Raw genomic sequence first — 16,227 nt, 5'->3', positions numbered from 1 at the left:
GGGTGAGGAAAATATTCAAATCTTGAAATAGTGCAAAAAAGATCCTTCCACTCTTATACCAGTCTTGAGTTTAAGACATTTGAAAAACATTACATTTGGAATCACTGCTTGATTTGCTGCAAACTTTAAGTATGATGATGAAGTTCATAACACACTTGATAGCTAAAAATTACTTATGTCCTTACCATCACTTTGGATGTGATGGGTAAATGTATATATTTATATCACAACTCAAAATAGGACAAATCTGACATTTCATTTATCTTATGTGATGAATGTGATGTCCTTGTGTACCATCCTAAGGGCTGAGAAGGTTGGGAGTGATTTTCGATACAAAAAGAGATGAGACACAGGCAATGAGCAGCTCTTGGCAGACTTTCAGTTGGGGGTACATAAATGAATCGAATCAACATCCGAACAAGAGGGATCTAAAAGTTGTGTAGGTACGAGACTGTACAGTTAAAGATAACTTAAAGGAATTAATATGTAGTACATATACTAACGAGATGCATCTACTTTTCGGTAGTCTATAACTTAAGAATTCCATAATTTAGCGTGCTTGACTTGGAGCAAATCCGCGATGGGTGATCTCCTAGGAAGTTTACTAGGAAATGTGTGAGTGAGGATAAAGCATGCTGAAAAGTCTCGTATTGGTTTGTGGAGATAGTCATTGATTCTGCAAGTTGTCGGGTGTTACAAGTGGTATCAAAGCAGAGCCTCTTTCTCAGTACGGTGTGGTTCGAGGACGAACCAAGCGAAAGCTAGTGGGCATGTAACATCCCAAGGGCTGAGAAGGCTGGGAGTGATCGCCAGTTCATAAAGAGATAAGGCATGGACAAAGAGCGACTCATGGCAGGCTTCCAGCTGTGGGGTACATGAATAAATCGAATCAATACCCGAACAAGAGGGATCCAGAGGCTCTGCAGGTAGAGGACTGTACAACTAATGATAACTTAAAGGAATTAATATGTACTACCTATACCAACAAGATGTATTACTTTTCGGTAGCCCATAACTTAAGATCTCCATAATTAAGTGTGCTTTACTTGGAGCAATTATGAGATGAGTGATATCCTGAGAAGTTTAAGTCTTGTGTTGATTTGTGGAGACAGTGATTGATCATATTTGGATTTACTTTGCATTATTATTGCATATAATTTCTGCGCTATATATCTCACCACCCTTTCTAAAATAAAGAAACTTTGAAGTTGTCACTATATATATTATATAGAGCTCCATGACTATTTTTGTTCATCTCATTTTAAGAAAGAAAATTTACTTGAAGATAATGATTAAAGAATGTAAATACAAACTAGTTGTTTCGGACCGATACATTAAAGCTCTATACATAAAAGATCCAATAGACTCACTCTCACATTTTTCACTATGAAGAAAGCATCTTCAAGAAAGTTAAAAAAAAAAAAAAAAAAAACACACACACATGATTCTCGTGCCCTTCTATATCAATAGGGAAACTTTGACACATCACCCACTTATTGAGGATATTCTCATGAACCTTAAAGCAATATCATCTCACATACTATAAATAAGGGGGTTTAAGCCCAAGATGTTTTCCATTATTACTTAAACTTATTAATCAAATACTGATTTGAGCGTCAAATGCTTTGCAAGTATCTTTATATATTTCAGTCAAGTAAAGATCTCTGGCAATAGCATAATCATCACAAGGGGACATTCTGCTACATTTCATCAGATTCTGTTGCAAATTCTCTATAGATTTTAACTGAACCAGATTCAATCGTGTGACTAAACTCAATATTTCTTGGACTGATAATTGGTAAAAAAAAAAAAAAACCCGTAAAAAGAAATTAATAAATTTTTTAAAGTAATTAAGATAATTTAACGAAAGTCATCGAACACTTCTTAAGAAATATTTTTAAAATACTGGTTAGCAACATCCTTGAGATAAAGTTTTCTTTTGCTTTATGATGAGTTAAGGCGTGATTGGAAATAGGACATGAACTCAAGTCTTTTGACAGTGAAAGTTGGATGCATCACGAGAAGAGTAGGATTTTCTCTGTCATGAAAGTCCATAAAGACAATTTGGGTGGTGAATTTCGTGAGGGAGAGTAGTCACAAGAAGGATTAGCACAAGACACGAGACAAATAACAATGTTGAGAAAGTGAAAAAATATTTGTATATTCTGAAAGTTACCCTTCAAATTAGTTGGGCCTTATTTCCAAAAACTTAGCCTTCCATGACATATGATGCATAGATATCATAAAGAGAAAGGATAGGAGTCTCGTGGATGTGGATTAAGTCCCATGTGAGGCTGTCACAGGCACTATTAGATTTACATGCAAACAGATACAGCACCATTAAGATGTGGACCATTTTGCTTGTGAAAAGCGTCCCTTTTATATATCCCTATAAGAATCTGTATCCAAGGCATGCTGATTTGGTGGTGTCAGTGTATGTGTGTGTCTGTGAGAGAGAGAGAGAGAGAGAGAGAGAGAGAGAGAGAGTCATGAGAGTCATAATTTCTATGACAATCCACAAAAGCCCACTAAGGCCTGAAATCCCACTAAAGCTATAAAGAAAGTAGGTGATTTGGTTAGTCCTACTTCACTTGACCTTTTACTCTTTTAGTGGGAGATGAATATGATGGTGGAGAAATATATGTAACCTACGGTTTCACAAAGACCTCTCCTGTTGCCATCTAAATGATTATAATATGAATTATCATGAAAAAAGAAAAAAACTTAGAAATTTATGTCCCATGCATATGCATGTGAAGACCACAAGAAGTGAAGTAGAAAATTAGCCTTCCCTTTAGGTCAAATGGTTTTAGGCATGTTTTCTTATGCCATTTTTTGTCTTCTTGGTTCCTCTTTGTTTATTTATTTTAGAGTAAATATCTTTTCTGGTCTTCAGCAAATTTTACAATACCCGTTTTAGTCTCTAGCAAATAAAAAGGCTCATCATGGTCCTTAAGAAATTCAAAATGGACCCATTTAGTTGAAATTTGGTCCCTCACAAATTCAAAAAATATCCATATTAGTCCCTAAAAGGACTAAAATGAGTCCATTTTGAATTTCTTAGGTACCACGATGGACCTTTTTATTTGTTAGGGACTAAAGCGGGTATCGTAAAATTTGCTGAGGACCAAAAAAAGTATTTAGTCTTAATATTTTATTTGGTGACAGTGCAATTTTCATGGTGTTGAATGTTGATTGCGATAGGACTCCCCCTCCAAAAAGTCACTTTTATTATTATTATTATAAGTTTAATAATATTCTAATCACATTAAAGAAAAAAATAAAAAACAAATATTAGAATTTTCAAAATTATTAAATGCATCGACATTTCACTTTCTTTATGCAAACATTCTTTTTTTTTTTTAATATAATCGTCAATTTAACAATTTATAAAATTTTAATATAAATTGCTACAATACTATATTAAATACTAGATTGTCAGTAGCTTCCAAACACAGTTAAATTATACATACAACAAGTTATTTGACAATGCTTAATAATAATATTATAAAAAAATCGTTTAGTCCAAACCAGTTAAATGCCTATAATCGGTTGCCAAATTTGAGGGGATATATTCAGCGTAGTACCAAAGGCAGTAACATTTTGGGGGAAATTCACTATACTTAAATAAACTGAAGTATAAAATAAATTCTTAGCTGTAACTAAAAGAGTAGCTCTAGCAGAAAGCATTCAAGTTGCATGTTAACCTTTAATTTGCTCTGGCTAACGTTATAACTCGTGTTAGATGAACTAGTCCCTGATGTCAAGAAGGTTCTTAGAAAGAAAACAAGGTTAATAATATTTATGTAACGCAATTTGTAGCATCACCCCAAAACATAAAAGGCTCTAGTAGATGCAAGAATCAGCTTTCAATCATAGGTTCAGGGTAATGTTTCTGGGTGTTATCTGGTTGCTTGATTTAATGAATTTAAAAGGATGTTCTTGATTACCTAAATAGAAAAGGGATATGTGGTAAACATTTCAAAATCCAGAAGAAATTGACCAAACAATATGGTGGGCAAAAACTAACCAAAACCAACTCCAAATTTTCTACTATTTTGTGTGCACTTGCACTAGAACAATAGTACATAAGCATACATACTTCTATCTTTTGATGAAACTTTTCCAAAAGAAAAGGATATGGAATGAAATGATGGCAATTGGCAGGGGATAAATGTACCCATATGTATACTTGTAGAGGTTTAAATTGACTAAGTGAATCTAGGAAGGTAGAGGGAAACCATCAGCAAATTCAGCCGGCGGAAACTCAATTGTCTTCAAAGATAATTAATCATAAAGCACAATTAGTACTCCAGTGATTCATATATCATGTCTCAACCAAAAAGAAACAGACTCCCATTAGAAACAACCTCTTTCGGAATTGCATTTAAATTCAATATAAATTCTTCTAAGTTAAGTATTGATGATTCACCATCTATATGATAAATTATCAATGCTTTCCCAGGGGAAAAAAGGAATTAAAACTGTCAGGATATTAGTTGTGTTACCATCCTGCATGACTTGTGTTACGTTATAGTGTTATTGGGCTAAGTTCGTACTAGTAATAGGACTTTGACCTAGACTATTAGTATAAACAGGAGTTTAAGGTCAGTGTTATGCATAAGAATATTTAGTGTCTTATTAGTATAATATTATATACCTCTTTTCCCTTTACCATCTAATCCCTAATATCAGCATGGTATGATTGGTATCTAATCCCTAAACTGTCAAAACGATATCAGAGTTACCATCCTGCATGACTTGATTCCGTCACTGTTTACACTGCCAAGTTCCTAAAATCAGTTGAGTCTCCATTTGGAATGTGGATTCAAGAAGCACGAATTTCGTACACGTGCCAGAAAAAAGAAGGTCCACGTAAGCCGGCATAGGTGACAAAAAGGAACAAAATTTCCATGTTGCCCATTTATCCAATTTTACATAAAATACATTTAATTTCCTAAGTCTTATTGATACAATCAATTAATGCCAGTAGCAATAAACAGAAAAATATACCGATATATTGATACTGAAAGCTTGTAATCCAATCAACAATAAATAACAACCAGAAGACATAACAAAGTCTGTCGCAGAAAAATGATAAAAATACAGACCAATTCGAGGAGCTCTATATCCTCCCCAAAGAGGTCCCAAATTCCACAATATCCTCCTTCAGAGTGCAATTCCCATATTTATTTACTGAGGGTTCCTTCTTTGCCATCATTCCCAGCAATTCTGTTATCCACGTCACAATGCACGCACCATTCACCACTTTTGTATGATTTGCACAAAGTGAGAGAATATTTCCCCTTAACAAATTAAGTGCTGACTCAGCATTAGGGAGAGATCTGCTGCAGCATCTCCTAGAACAAACTTTTGGGGGCCTATCACTTAATTTCAACAAACACAAGACGAGAAAGAATAGAATAGAAAAATACTGCCTAAGTTGACGTAGATTCGTACTCCTGAATATTGATTTCACAACAAATGGCTTGGAGAATTCCCCCCCCCCCCCCCCCCCCTTTTTTTCTCTCTCCTTTTTTCTAACCTAAAATTAACTTACAATTTAACCTTGGTGTGGCTCCCCAAACCGATTCTGAACCTGCCTGAGAACAGTCCTGTTGAACCTCATGCTGTACTGGAACTGCTCCGCAAGCCAGTGGCAACAGAGTCTTCATTGACAGCAAGATTGTTGTTTCCAATTGCATCAGGCACCTTCATAGAAGTTTCACTGAACAGCTTACAAGTCTCTAGCTCAAGAGCACCTTTAGCTGTTCCCTGCTGACCTGAATCAACTGTATTGTGTTCGATATCCAATCTTTTAGTGTTCTGCTCAATAACATGCCCTGCACAAAAACTAGAAACCAAGCAAATAGCAGAATTTACTATTTTGATAACTGGGGCAAGGAAGGCCAATAAATCTTTGTGAAGTTTAATGATTAAAACAGGGAAATTAAATCCAAAGAAATTTTGAAATATTTAATCCAAACAGTCTAAATGCAATTCATATTAACACCATCCATCAAACAAGAAAAAAAATACAGAAAAAGAAAAGTCGAAGTGGAACAGGGGAGGAGGGTAACATCAGAAAGTAAATTGGGAATAATTTAACCTGTTGAAATCCTAACTGCAAAACTATATTGAAAAGGGCTGTCAACAAGGAGATACTCTAACCTGTGCATCATTGGCGCCACATCATCGGATGATCCATGTTTTTGTCCTGAAGTAGTTATTTCTCTGCAGTCACTTTGTGAACCTGCATGGCATGGTTTTTCATAAGTAAAACTTCTACTGGGGGTTGGGAGAATGAAAACCATGAGCATGAATAAGAGTTTAATCTGATGCTTGTGCTGCAGCAACAAAAAGCAAAAGAGACTTGTACTTTTAAGTAGTAAAATGTATCTTCTCATTGTTAAAATAACAATTAACAATGCTCATGTAGAATTTTCCGATTGTTATCCTCGTGTATTAGATTCACGTATTGTCTTGCTTCTAAAATTTATTTGACTGACAAAATGGCACACTGTCATACTTGAAGTTCAGTGCAGTTGCAATGGATTATTAATGAATTGAATGTGTTAAAATAGCAGTAGCTGACCTATGGTTTGCTGATAAGCTCCAAAGTCCTAAGTGAAAAGTAGAAAAAATGAACCATGTTAGACAAAAAATAGATCCTCAAATAATTCTGAAGATATTACAAATGGCAGGGAAAAAAAAGAAAGATGTGCTTAATATATAAAAGCCAGTTCAGATGAGCACCTGTTTATGTTCAGAAATCATATTAGCTGGATCAGACAACCACGTTTCATGTTGGAAACTTTCCTGCTTCCTCTCCAAATCTGAAAAAGAAAAGAAAATTAAATGTGTTAAATATCTAACAACTTATTTATATTCCAAGGTATACATTGAAAAATGCCATTGAAATCATCTATAATATGACTGACTAGTGACTACCAGAATAAACCAACAGGTTTCCAACAGCAGAAGAATCCTACCTGGAGAGACCTGAGTACTTAATCCGCTATCTAATTTTGAAGATGCATCTACTGCATTAGTAAAATTATGTACTCTCTGTTCTAAACTAGCTTCAATATTTTCAATAGCTGAAGAATTAGCGTTACTTTTATACTCCATAGATAATGCAGACCAATCAACTTTTGAGGAGGGAAGTCTCCTTAGCATCTGCTCTGTAGTTCTGGATTGTACTCTTCGTATTTCATCCTGAATACTCCATGACCCAGCAGCAGGGGAACCCCTTTTCTCCTGCAGTCCAGTATCAGCACAAAAACTATGAAACAATCCATAAACAGAACATTTGGAAGGCATCCAAACGAAAAATCCAGCAATGATTGACAGAAACAATGCATGTAACTTCTTTGACAAATGAGATTCTGAAATATGAGAAATTCAACCAAGGGATGTCAATATAGTCTATCTTCTAGTTATAAAACAGAAGATGTATCTATAATTATAGAATGAAATAAGGCCGCTAACACTTAAAGAAGTAAAATTAGCTTATGGCTTTTTCCAGGACAAATCTTCTTGGGTTGTTTCCTATAGTTGAAGCTTTTGGTGAATTTCAAGATAATACTTTTTAAAATTTTACACACTTTTAGAAGCTAATTAACTTGCTCAACAATATTTCCTTATTTTTTTATAATCCCAAGAATAGAAAAAATTTAGAATGGTAAGCCAGCAAGCATCAAATTTATCCTCTCTTCTCAATAAACATATTTGTTCCCCGAGATCCATGCCATGTCAACTGATGTTGTTTCCCAAAGTTGAAGCTTTTGGGTAATTTCAAGATAATACTTTTTAAAACTTTACACACTTTCAGAAGCTCATTAACTTGCTCAAAATGATTCCTTAATATTTTATAATCCCAAGAAATAGCAAAACTTTAGAATGGTAAGTCAGCATGCATCAAATTTGTCCTCTCTACTGAAAAAACATATTTGTATCCCGAGATCCATACCATGTCAACTCATGTACGTGATCTGATAATAGATAAATACTCAAAACAGATAGATACTCTTGAATGCTGGAAATAAAATGTTCCTACATATGCTAAGAAAAAAAAATATCTTTCATGACACACATGAACCCTTCATAATGGACTCAGAATTGTCAGTTGACTTCCAAGTAAAAAATGCTTTGAAGCAAAGAATCCATTTAAAAACATGCCAGCTTTTGACAATAGCAAACCATATCATGAACTTGGTCAGCATATCCACTTTCAGGCAAGCCAATGGATTGGATTGATTTGATTAGGTACAAAGCATGGCTAAAGCTCCATAATTAATTAACCATCTTATACTTTTTTAATTTTGTCATCTTGTCACATTTCAGTGGTCACTTGCCAGCCCAACTTACAGATTTAATGCTAAAAAAATGAGATTTTCTGATATCCTACTCAGCCTTCAGACAGCCGCTACTCATCCCTTTATCTTGGTTTTTTTTTTTAAAATGTTTTTATACAAGCCTCCACCTACCATCAAATTGGCATCACCCTCAGTCTCTCACTTCATACTTCCACCATCTCTCTTCTTCACTTCCTAACCTAATGACCTCTGCTTCCCCTAAAAAAAAAAAAAGCAGCTCAACATTTATAACAGATTTTGCAGATGCAAGATATGTTCTGCCTTTCCTGATAAAGATCTAGTACTTTGGATCCTCAACTTGTTAGCTTGAATTCAACAGCCTAAGTTCATCGAAGCTGCAATCGTGGCGGAGCCACCGCCGGGGGGAAAATTTGACTGCAAAATAATTTCTTGACAAATAAAGTTATTTTCTCTTGGTTTTGTCATTTCTTTAAACCCTAAATATTTATCTATCAACTCAACCTGCAAACAATGCGCCCTCGTAAATAATTATCTTCAGTATTCACATTTTCTAAAGATAGCCAAACCAATTGCTGCACAACTGTCCTGAAAATAAAATAATCTCTTTCGATTTATTACTTTGGATTCACTTTGTATTCAATTGTCTATTGATGAGTACTCTATCTCCATAAGTGTTCAAAATTTACACTTTCTGAACTTCAGTAATTAATGAATAATTTTCTGGATTAATCATATTCCTCGTCATAGGAAAATCTGTTTAAAAAGAAGGGATATATGACCTGAACTGAAGACAAAATTTGTTATTGCCTTATAAATCATAATAAAAAACAACAAATAGTTATAAACCAGGTTTCCAGAAATAGAAATAACACATGAAATGGGACCTTGAAGTATGATGTAGAGATGCCACCAATTAGATATGGTGTTTCATTTTTGAAGAGTTGTATTCCAATTGGTGATGGAGGCTTATTATGGTCTACGGAGGGAGATACCCATGCAGGGCGTATGCGCATATATGACTTCGCCACATCCACTGGTGATCCTCCATCTTCAAAAGCCTGCAAACCAACCAGGCATGTAGGAAAAAAAACCACACAATCAACATGAAATCATATTGCCATGGTATTAAATATAACAAAGGAGATGGGGAAGGAGACAGCATGTGTAGGCATCATTATATGTTCATCATAAGCCCAGACAGAAAGAAAATATCACTAACTTGAGGCAATTTAACTGAAGTCAAACTATGACTTCCATAACCTAAATCTGAATTTGAATCTAATCCCAACTTCTTTTCCTGCAGCCATTTCTTTGCCTCCATAACAGCAGCACTATAGAGATCAGGTGAATCTGTTTATGAGAAATAAAAAAATAAAAAAAACCAAGGTCATCTAACAGAAATGGGTTAAGTTAGAGTTTTGTATGTAGAGAATACCACTCCCAAGAGTACTATTGGGCATATCCCTTGGCCTCTTATCCCCATCATCCTCGGCAGGATAATCTACCCTTCTTGATCTTATTATACTTATCAACCTATCACCTTCTTCCCTGATCAAATAATAAGCTCTTTCAGAATCTTAGTCCAAACAACTAAAGGAAGGTCTATGAATCCATAAAATTCTACAGAAAGTGAACCACATAAGAAATGCACAGTTGTACTCCTATCGCTCATAGACTACACATTGCTCAAGATCAAGATAACAGGCAGCTATTCTGCACAATTAATACAGGTTGTTGAGATACATTGCAGAGTTCACTAAAGAACCTGTGCAAAACCAGAATATTTATTATTTCCATATATTAGGGATATTGCCAAATCCCTGATTTATAGGAATCAATCACAATCAATTAGGATCAGTTACTTTTCTTCTTAATTAGGATTGATTTGGTTTCCTTATTTTACGCACATGTAATATGTATATATGTTGTAACCTATCATTGTTTGAATAGTTCCAATACACAGAACCCTGTTACAATTTGAACAGAAGCAAATATTGCCATCACAGGCTGATGACAATACTTCTAAGCAATGTTGTCAAACTCGAGTTTCTACGTAGAAACGGATGACAATACTTCTAAGCAATGTTGTCAAACTCGAGTTTCTACGTAGAAACGGAAATGGGTGGTAGAGACGTAAAACGTAGAAACGACACGAAACGTAAAGTTTTACTTTCTACTACTTAAGGTCACGATACAAAATTATATATATATGCATGTAAAAAAAATATCACATAATGAATATGTGTGTTGAGCCACTTATCTATCTAAAAAGGAAACTTTTTTTTGATGACCAAGTATCAAAATTATAAACAGTGATAACTAACAAGTAACAAGTAATGGATAACCAATCTGCTCTAACTGCTTTATACACTTTGCAGATTTTGGATAATCACTAGTCAGGATATAATTGCACTTCTTTCAGTGCACACAATGATCCAAAAATACAAAACGATTCTCATAGCATAACTTATAATAGAATTGCAGCTTTATAAGACATAAAGATATTGTGCATATGATTTGGGGAAAACGAAAAAATTGGGTTTTTTTTTAATTTCTTATTTTGTAAATCTTTTTCTTAAAAAAAAAAATTGTTTTAAGTAAAAACGGTCAAAATGGTAAAATCGTAAGTTTTTACCGTTTTTACACGGCGTTTTTACCAGATTTTACCAAGGACAATTTTTACTTGCGTTTTAACACGCATTACTCTAGGAAAAACGTAAAAACGTAAGTTTTTACGTTTTTAAACTAGTTTTTGACAACAAGCTTCTAAGAGTAAAAAAATATATAAGTAATGCATACCAATGTCAGGCCAGAATTATAAATACAAAACCAATGACATGAAGAGTGCTTACCTATTGGCATACTATTAATTGAATCGGTGCTTTTTAGAATTCAATCTCACTGGTGTAGCATCTTTGTTTTGCCTAAAAAAGTGGTGAGAAATCTAGAGTTAAACTCATATTTGTGTGGAGGTAACCATTCTAGTATATTCTTAGCCAAAGTCACATGCTTCGATTGTTGTAAAAAGAAAATGGCAGGTGGCCTTGGTTTGAAGAATATTGGAGAGTGAGTACACTAAAGCCTGAGTGTTGAAAAATATATGGTCTTTACTTACATGATCTGTGTTGAAATTATCGGGCTTAGGTATAGAGGGAGGAAAATGAATACTAAAAAAATTATTTTTTGGTAGGCATACAAAAATTATTGTGATCTCTTAGGGTTACTAAAAATATTAAATTTATATTGATATTTTTGTGAAGGATGTGATACTAAATACAAACCATTAAACCCTATTTATATTAATGCTAGACTCCTAATCCTAATTACATAAAGAAACAAGTCATGAAATGTAATACAACTTGGAAACCACTCCTACGAGATCATCTGAGATACTCTATTTATTCTAAGACACAATAATGATTTTATGAGATATTTTCTCAATAATCTAATACTTCCCCCTTAAGCTAAAGCTTACTAAGCTTTAAACTTATTGTAATTAAACTAAAAATATAACACAATGGCAGGCAATAACATTTGGGACGGGAGACAAAAACGAGGCAAGAGTGTCTAGGACTGGAGACAAGGGTGGACTCAATCTGGGACTGGAGACGAGATCAGACTGCGTTTGGAACAAAGACAAGGTTGGTTAGTGCAAAAGGAAGACATAGCAAACACCTTGCAACTTTCTCTCCCCTAATGCTATGCTAGCATTGAAAAAGAGCCATACAGTATCCAAAACAATGACAGATCAGCTATAACCACCACATATAATGCCAAGAAACAGCCTAAAAATGTCAAACCTGACGAAGTGGGAGAGAACGCATCATATCTCATCAGTAAAAACCAAGAAACGGCAGCTGAGGGAGCCAAAAAGTCACAGGAAGGTGGTAAACAAAGATGATGGGCACTGCACCTAACTGAAGATGTTGTCAGGTGAGGCAAATGGAAGTGGAGCTGGAACAAAAAGGGACAGGCATGTGCACAAGAAAGGCTGACTGAACAAATTCCATTGATTGATTGGAGGAGGTGAGGTCAGACCTAGAAAAAGGAGAAGGAAACGATGTAGGCAATGATGGCCAAAAAATGTCACCAGATGCGCCCTCACGAACCAGTAGAAGTTGACAGACTCTGGGAGCTTGAGGCAGCGAATGGAGGCTTTAATGATGGCATGATTTCAGGCGTTGGCCAGTCTGGACATGCCAGAGCTGATGATGATGGCAAAGAGGCGAAAGGTGCCTGATGAGAGAGAAGACACGTTTATGGGTGTTATGAAGAGATAGTGTGCTGTAAGGAGATAACAGTGAGAGATGGATAATCAAATGGATAGAAACAATCATGAAAATAAAGTGGAACTCCAGATTTCAGGAAACTCAACAGCAATACAGCGACAGGACAGGTGTGGAGGAGTGTCCCACTCCAATGGCTTCTCCTTCTATGGACCTGAGTCTATTGATGACCTTCCTATTGCTCTCAAGGCTTAGGACCAGTGGCTGTTTGGTAGCTGAACTTCCCTTCTTCTTTCAGCACCGTAAGGACAAGTTGGGACCGTTCAGATAATTTTTTCCATTTAGCCTGTATACAAAATGAATATTCACTAGACTGTTGGGGTCGGGTGTCCCCTGTGGACAGGATTGTGCTTGATATATCTTCTTCAGTTGACATCCTGATTGGTAGATCATGCACTTTCTGCGTCAATGAAGGCCTGAGAGCTCCAGACTTATAGACTCAACAGAGACAACTTGCAGAAGTGGAGGGATGGCAATGAAGGCCAACCAGATGAAGGGAGAAGAGGCTCAAACAGCGGTAACGAAAACAGAGGCAGTCCCAGATCCGAACTGCTCTGATACCATCTCAGAATTTGCAGAATGTATTTTTATTATTGATGATAATACTGATATATACATAGGCTGGATTTATACACAGTCAGTCTTGACAAAAAAGAAGAAGGAAAAATGTCAGAATCCCTGTATTTGGGGATTCCCTATAAGATATAATTAGTCAGCTGAAGATTTCTTCAAGAAATTCATACACAAGAATCCACACTTTCAAGTGGCCTAAAACCAAGATGAACACGTCTAGCTCTTCTTCTTTTTTCTTTTTTATATTAATAACAGGTTAGTATAAATGAAATTACATTGTTAAGAAAAGAGGCAGATCCAAACAAGAAGCAAACTTTCAACATATTAGTATGTGCAAAAAGAAAGGTGTAGAAATCAACATCAATATCACCTTTATCCCAAATTAGTTGGGATCAGCAGTCCTTGAACCCAAATAAAAAGAAAAAAAGATTAAGGGAAAATAAAATTAAATAAATACATATAGAGAAAATAATTATAGGAGGATAAAGGACTAAAAAAGAACTGTATGAAGAAATAACACGCAAAAAATTCCACATATTAAGCATGTTACCTTGAGAATGTTTCCTGCATAAGTAGCTGCTCAATGACATGTTTGTTTGCGCCACTCCCAATCAATGGTTGGAGCCCCTATTCAGAGAAATTGATCACTTCCGATGTCGCACTCTTACATCACAAAAAAATCAATAACTCATGTACAACAATCTCATAAGAAAGCAGGGGATTCATGCAGACACGGTTTCAGATGCATCAACCAATTCATTTTAGGGGGTTTTCGTTTCAATGAGTGAAGTCAGCTAGAACAACCAAAGGCCCATAGATTAAAAAAAAAAAAAAAAAAAAGTAGAGTCGATTACCTTCTTCACCGCATTATCACCTTCAAAAGGGATATCACTGTTATCTTTGACAGTAGCAATTTCCTCTGCAAAATTGGACAGCAGACACGTATTTTAAGAGGGAGTAGAATGGCCAAAAGCCAAAAGGAATTTTGTTACAACGGACTCAGGTTCATGGTCAACCCGATACGTGACAACAAGTAGATAATTCAAAACTATAAATAAAACTACACTACAAAAATTAGCTTAATGATATCTTATTAGCAATTTAGCATGCATAGGGTTGAGTCTATATTACCACAACTCAACCAAGGAATAGCTATATTATTTTATGAATTTTTGAACAAAACCATCAAAAGCATGGCTACAACTACAATAATACTTAGGGTGTGTTTGGTAAGTTTTTGTTGAAGATACCTAGAAAAATGGAAGTGGTATTTTTATATGTCAATATTTGGTACCAGGTTTTAAAAAATTTTGCTAGGAAAGTTATTTGCCCATCATTTGCTTTGTGTGTAAAAAACATTGTTGAATAAAATCACCTACTAAGATGGTATTTGCCAATAGCTGCGGAAATCCAAAAAGGACCGCAAGCAGAGATCAAAATGACCTTGATGTTGGGGAAACTATTCAGCAAACTAAAACCATATTTTCTCATTTTATTTTACTCAAGAGTTGTTGTGGTAATTTAACCATATTTTCGGACCGATATTTTACTTTCAACCAAACATAGACTTAGAAAAATAAAATCAATTTTCTCAGTAATATTTTGGCCTACCAAATAACTTTTTTTAAACTTTCCTACCAAATTCATTTTTCCACCGTATTCTTAGTAATTATATTTCCCTAGTAAAAAAAATTTTCATCCACCAAACGTCTCCTAATTAATGGATTTTGTTGACGTGGCCCTTAACTCAATAAAAACAGAAATTATTCTTATTCATTAAATCATCTTAATTACTTTTAAAAGAAAATAATAAATGCTTTTTAAAATATATAATCCATTCGCTTATTTTGCTCTTTTCTAAATCTGATTAACCATTCATTACCATTGGTAATTTACCAAAAACAAATTTAGATATATATAGAGGAAGTTATACTTACTTTGTATACAAACTATTTTCATTTACCGCCACGTGTTCACTTTGATTTTCGTCAATGTAACAATTATAATTTATTGAATCACATTTATTAATTAATTATTTGAAACTACCATAATTCTCAGACACCGACACTTATTAAGTACACCTAAACTATTTCTAACCACTCCACAAAATCAAAATAAAAAAAAATCCCAATTGATAACTTCATCAGCATAACAAAAACGAAAACGACCAAAACCATACTATTCCAATTACATCAACACTCAAATAGAACTGCATAATATGCACGTACCATCACCGGAATCGCTAGCTGAAGAAGACGTTGGCGAAGATTCGAGATCCAAAACAGAGGAGACGAGCTTTCCGGCAACGAAACGTGTGGGCGAGAGAACGAAACGCGAAAGCCAATTAGGGCTCCGAGGAGGCCGGTCGTAGGGGGTCTTGCCGGCGGTGGCGGCGTTCCGGCGGGATCGGAGTATCTTGCCGCCGGATCGAGATCCGGAAATGGAAGTCATGGCTCAGTGCGTGTGGTTGTAGGAGCATGCACGGGAATTGAAGATTGGTTGCAGAGGCTGGTTTGTGGTGAGGTTCTGCTTCGTCTCTCTCTCTCTCACAACAGAGTCTCTGTGAAGAGTGAGAGAGAGGAACAGAGTGTGTCACTGCATCTTGTACTGAGAATGTTGGGTTTATTGCATGAATATGAGCACCACTGTGAGTTGATGTGACTTTGGCACTAACTCGATGCAGTAATTATTTGATGATATAAATTTAAATTTAAAGGAATAATTTAAAGTATTTATAATTTTAATTATTATAATTTAACACTGATCTACTAATTTCATGACGAAATTAGTTATGAAAAAATTTAACGAAGAAAAATTATGTCCCTAAATACAAATGTATATTTTTAATATTATTATTTAATCTGTCTCTAAATCTGTGACTGTATTATTACTTAGAGGCATTTTCCCATTATTAAAATTCTTCGCTAATATACAAATTTGTAGTTTTGTATGAAGATCTCATCGCAAGCATTATTTAAGGTGTGCATGACGAAATTTATAGAATTTTTTTTTTTTTAGTTTTGTTTCCT

General features: G+C 35.0%; 1 protein-coding gene across 2 annotated transcripts; it reads right to left on the bottom strand.

Moving 5' to 3' along the window:
* Positions 1-5,505: 5,505 nt before the first annotated feature.
* LOC133307794 (protein KAKU4-like) lies at positions 5,506-15,787 on the bottom strand. 2 transcript variants are annotated; one of them, XM_061508353.1, is made up of 11 exons: positions 15,427-15,787; positions 14,053-14,117; positions 13,749-13,825; positions 9,775-9,887; positions 9,559-9,689; positions 9,224-9,397; positions 6,993-7,260; positions 6,757-6,836; positions 6,596-6,623; positions 6,172-6,253; positions 5,506-5,854 (listed from the first exon to the last, which is right to left on the bottom strand). In XM_061508353.1, the coding sequence occupies exons 1-11, from the start codon at positions 15,647-15,649 to the stop codon at positions 5,626-5,628; spliced, it is 1,470 nt and encodes a 489-aa protein (XP_061364337.1). In that variant the 5' UTR covers positions 15,650-15,787; the 3' UTR covers positions 5,506-5,625. The 2 variants fall into 2 exon arrangements, with proteins under 2 accessions (XP_061364337.1, XP_061364338.1); XM_061508354.1 differs by having other exon boundaries at positions 7,119-7,260.
* Between the last annotated feature and the right edge of the window lie 440 nt (positions 15,788-16,227).

The sequence above is a fragment of the Gastrolobium bilobum genome, unplaced genomic scaffold (assembly GCF_033153095.1).
Source record: "Gastrolobium bilobum isolate Gb01-03AN ecotype WA unplaced genomic scaffold, APGP_CSIRO_Gbil_v1 utg2535, whole genome shotgun sequence".
Classification (NCBI taxonomy): domain Eukaryota; kingdom Viridiplantae; phylum Streptophyta; class Magnoliopsida; order Fabales; family Fabaceae; genus Gastrolobium; species Gastrolobium bilobum.
This window is presented reverse-complemented; position numbering and strand designations above follow the sequence as displayed.